This window comes from Pteropus vampyrus, unplaced genomic scaffold (assembly GCF_000151845.1).
Source record: "Pteropus vampyrus isolate Shadow unplaced genomic scaffold, Pvam_2.0 Scaffold3917, whole genome shotgun sequence".
Classification (NCBI taxonomy): Eukaryota; Metazoa; Chordata; class Mammalia; order Chiroptera; family Pteropodidae; genus Pteropus; species Pteropus vampyrus.
The window spans coordinates 5,780-10,290 of record NW_011892698.1 but is presented as its reverse complement, the minus strand read 5'-3'; the positions used below and the strand labels follow the sequence as shown (position 1 = coordinate 10,290).

Sequence of the window (4,511 nt, the reverse complement as noted above, 5' to 3'; positions counted from 1 at the left end):
TTTATATCGATCCTCATTTTCTTTATCTTTTTTGATCGATTCCTCCTGCCTTTGAGTACTTATTCATCCATGTGAGACCTTGTGGTTTACCACATCTTGTTATCCTTGGATAATTCTCCTTCCGCTAGTATAGAGAACAGGTGACATGTACAATTTCTGTCTCTCCTGTCAGATGGTGAAACTGAGACCGAGGAGGTGTTGATTCTAAAGCAGCTCTCCTGGAAAATCAGAATCTCATACTTTCAAGAGAACTCCACGGAGGTGTTGCCAAGGAAGTCGAAATTTAGAAAGCTCCACTTGTGGGAAAGAGAAGACTCAAGAGGCCACTGGAATGCTCCAGGCAAGAGAAAATGAGGAGAAAGACAAGAAACTTCAAGCATAAGACAGTTAAAGACAATAAAACACTCACAGAACTGAATGATCAGGACTCTGAAAAAGATGGTAGTCAGTGCTCTGGGCCTACAATAAATGAGAGAATTCAAGAGGAAAAGAGACAGTACGTATGTACTGAGTGTGGGAAAGCTTTTAGTCAGAGTGCAAACCTCACGGTGCATGAGCGAATCCACACAGGAGAGAAACCCTATAAGTGTAAGGAGTGTGGAAAAGCCTTCAGTCATAGCTCCAACCTTGTTGTTCATCGGCGGATCCACACTGGACTGAAGCCCTACACGTGCAGTGAATGTGGGAAATCTTTCAGTGGTAAGTCGCACCTCATTCGGCACCAGGGAATCCACAGTGGGGAGAAAACTTATGAATGCAAAGAGTGTGGGAAAGCTTTCAGTCGAAGTTCAGGTCTTATTTCACATCACAGAGTTCATACAGGGGAGAAGCCATACACATGCATTGAGTGTGGGAAAGCCTTCAGCCGTAGCTCCAACCTTACTCAACATCAAAGAATGCACAAAGGAAAAAAGGTTTACAAATGTAAGGAGTGTGGGAAAACATGTGTTTCTAATACAAAGATTATGGACCATCAGAGAATTCACACAGGGGAGAAGCCTTATGAATGCAATGAGTGTGGAAAAGCTTTCATCTTAAAGAAGACTCTTAATGAGCATCAGAGACTTCATCGTAGAGAGAAACCTTACAAATGTAATGAGTGTGGGAAAGCTTTTACTTCTAACCGAAACCTTATTGACCACCAGAGAGTTCACACTGGAGAGAAACCTTATAAATGTAACGAATGTGGAAAAACCTTTAGGCAGACCTCTCAAGTTATTCTACATTTGAGAACCCACACTAAGGAGAAACCCTATAAATGTGGTGAGTGTGGGAAAGCCTATCGTTATAGTTCACAACTCATTCAACACCAGAGAAAACACAACGAGGAGAAGGAAACCTCATAAATGTATTGTTGGTAGTAGGACTAATTGCTACTTTTCAGAAAAGCAATTTTTTAGTGTCATCAACCTTAATTCTATTTTTAAGAACCCATACAGAGAAAATAATCAGAAGTAGATACAGATTAACAAAAAGAGATATTCATGCAGCATGGTATATATTTGAAGGAAGAAAACTAGGTTTTCAACAGTACAGGATTTAAATGATTGATGGTCTGTTCCTGTAATGGCTTTGCAGCCATTGTAACATTTTTAAAGACTATTTAAGGCCATGGGGGAATGAGTTGGGTATAACGGAAGATAAAAGAAAAAACAATGAAATATTATCCAAGTTTTAAAAAACATTTATGTGTAAGAAAAAAATGTGAATGAAATAATACCAAACCAAAATGTTAACAGTGACTGTCTCTGGGTGATAGGATTGTAGGTGATTTCTATTTTCTTTTTTATACTTTTCTATGTTCTTTAGATTTTTCTACAACATGAATGTACTAATTTTATATTTAGGAAAAAAGTACAGTATTTTTTTAATGCAATGAATACATGCTCATTTATGCTATGTTAGGAAAGGCTCATAGAACAGACTCTAAAGTCCTGGAATACTTAGTAGCAGTGAAACTACACTTTTAGAGCCTTTACCCTGTTTTGTAAAATCATAAACACCAGTCATTGGCCTTTTACAGCTTTAAAATAAGCTGACTTTATAGTTGTCAACAAAATGTTTAATCTACTTGCTCAATCACTGTTAGGTTACAAGAACACAGTAAAATTTCCTATGTCCTCCTTTCCCACAGTTGTAGAAGGATCTGCAGATAATAGAGAACCACCTAGGCTTCATCTTTTCAATATATGTGTACAAAACAAAAAAAAAAAAAAAAAAAAAAAAAAGGATCCTTATGAAATTGAAACAATTGCCTTTAAAGAGATACGATCAGCATAATCTGAAACTAGGGAAAGACTCTGCCTTCACAGGTAGTGTTTAGTAGCTAAAAGTGTAGACTTTGGGGTCATAAATACATGTGTTCTAATCCCAGATCTGCCATACACTAGCCTGTCAATTTGGGACAAGTCACTTAACTGCTCTTTGCCTCAGACATAGCTGTAAAAAGAGAATAAACTACATACCTCACAGGGTTGTTGTGAGGATTAAATGAGATAGTGCATGTAATCCGTAACAAGCCTGGCATGTGGTAAATAATAATTGCTTAAGTATAGGACATCGGAGCCGTGTTTCTAAACACTTAGCAAGAGTGATTCAAGGAAAGTTTTACCTGAGGTAGCATTTAGGATATATTCAGATGTAATGCACACAATACCAACTGGCTTCAACCTTAAGAACATTGTTTACTTAAGGGAACGTCTAGAGGTAAGCCGTTCCAAATTTGGTTTTGGCAATTCAGCAGTTCATCAAACTTCCATCTTAATTTTTTGCAACTTCATGGTTGTGAGATGGCAGCCACAGCTGCAAGCTCGTTCTTCACGCAGCTCCCTCAAAGTCAGGAAGTGAGGAAAGGAGCCGGGGATTTCTCACCTGGTTCCTTCCTCGTTTTATCGTGGAGAAAAAGCCTTTGCCAGAAGAAGGAAGGGATACGAAACAGTCGATACTGCAGGTGCTCACTAGCTTCCTCTGCCTTTCTTTATGTCCAGCCGTCTGAGGCCTTAGCCCATTTTCAACCAGTATTTTAAACTTTTAAGTCTAGCTCAAAATCCATCTAGGAACACTTAGAATCTCCCCATACTTAACCCAGCTATTCCTCTTTACATACAGTGAGTCCCTAAGCCTGATTCCATTCATCTTGAGCACTTAGTGATTTATTGTTTTAAGAATATTGAGGTTATGTTATCTCATTTAATCCTCATAACATTTGTACAAAGACATTGAATCTCAGTGAGGTTAGGCTAGAAAGTAGTTGGAGCCAGGATTTGAACTCAGATTTGACATTCAAGTCCATGCTTTCTTCCTTATACCAAAGTGCCTCAGCCCATCTTGGTGGTTCTATATGTGAGTGGGAGACCAGTTAGGATTCTTCTGGGTAGCCATTTCTATGAAAGGTGAGTGTATCTGCACAATTACTTCATCTTGGTTTCGTAAGGAAGATGCTATTAGTCTCTTCTGAGTTAGATTTATGGACTGTCTCCGCACCTTGTAATTTAATTTTAAGGATTATGTATTTCTTCCTTGCTGTTACTGGAAAGACAAGGGAAGAATGAAGGGTATATTTGTGTAAAAAGGGATTGTTTGTCCTATTTTCATAGGATAGTGGCTTACACATAATTCTGTGATACAATAGTCCCTTTTTGCATAGTTAGTCAAAGCAAGGTTTGAGGGCTCTGGAACAGATTTGCTGCATCCAGGGGATAGGACTGAATCATCGGTCACCCTTGGGTAGAGACGTCCCCAAGAGTGGTTGAACATGAAGGTAGGGTGACCCACAAATGGCAGTGGCTAAACAGAACAGCAATAAGGACACTTCCATCATCTTTCCCTTGTCATGTGTTTTTCTTAAATTAAAGAAGGGGTTTGTTGTTAGTATTCCATGCCTTTCGTTATGCCAGGTATCCTCACCTGCTGATCACTCGTGTGGAAACTCTCCATGACTAATATCTTCTGGCCTCGCCAAAACTGCTTTAAGAAAATGGGCGGTTAGCTGCCTGCATGCCTGTCAGGTGTTATTTTCTGAGCATTAATTATTGGTAAGCAGAGTTGTTGATGCTTCCTGTATTGCTGAGCAGGCATTCTCTGAAAAACAAAACAAAAAACAAAAAATGTTTTCCCATAACTGTGTCATAGTCTCTGGAATTCTTTCTTCAAATAGGCTTTCTTTTTCATCTTTAAAGACTTTGAGATTGATCTTTAAGAGTAAATACCTGTAGGAAGGGTACCACTTCATCTCAAACCCAGAGATCTGTGTACAGATCTTCCCATTTCTTGCTCCAGGCAAGCTAGGATAATAGACCTCTGAGGAGGCCGTCATCCATCTTCTAGGCTGATCCTTGGCTTGAGCTGCAGGAGGAAACCACGTCAAGTGATTTTCAGAGAAATATTCTGCAATATAATTTGAACTAATCACCCACCTTCCTCTGGGAGCCCACCAAGACTGCCAGCTGTTTACTTCAGTCAGACTTTACGTATGCAGTTCTCAACCATCCTTTGAAGCCCTTTCACGATGC

General features: G+C 39.3%; 1 protein-coding gene across 1 annotated transcript; it reads left to right on the top strand.

The window, feature by feature from the left end:
* The first annotated feature begins 293 nt into the window (after positions 1–293).
* On the top strand, positions 294–2,226 carry ZNF660 (zinc finger protein 660). Its single transcript, XM_011386640.2, has one exon. The coding sequence runs from the start codon at positions 351–353 to the stop codon at positions 1,344–1,346; it is 996 nt and encodes a 331-aa protein (XP_011384942.1). The 5' UTR covers positions 294–350; the 3' UTR covers positions 1,347–2,226.
* Positions 2,227–4,511: the final 2,285 nt, after the last annotated feature.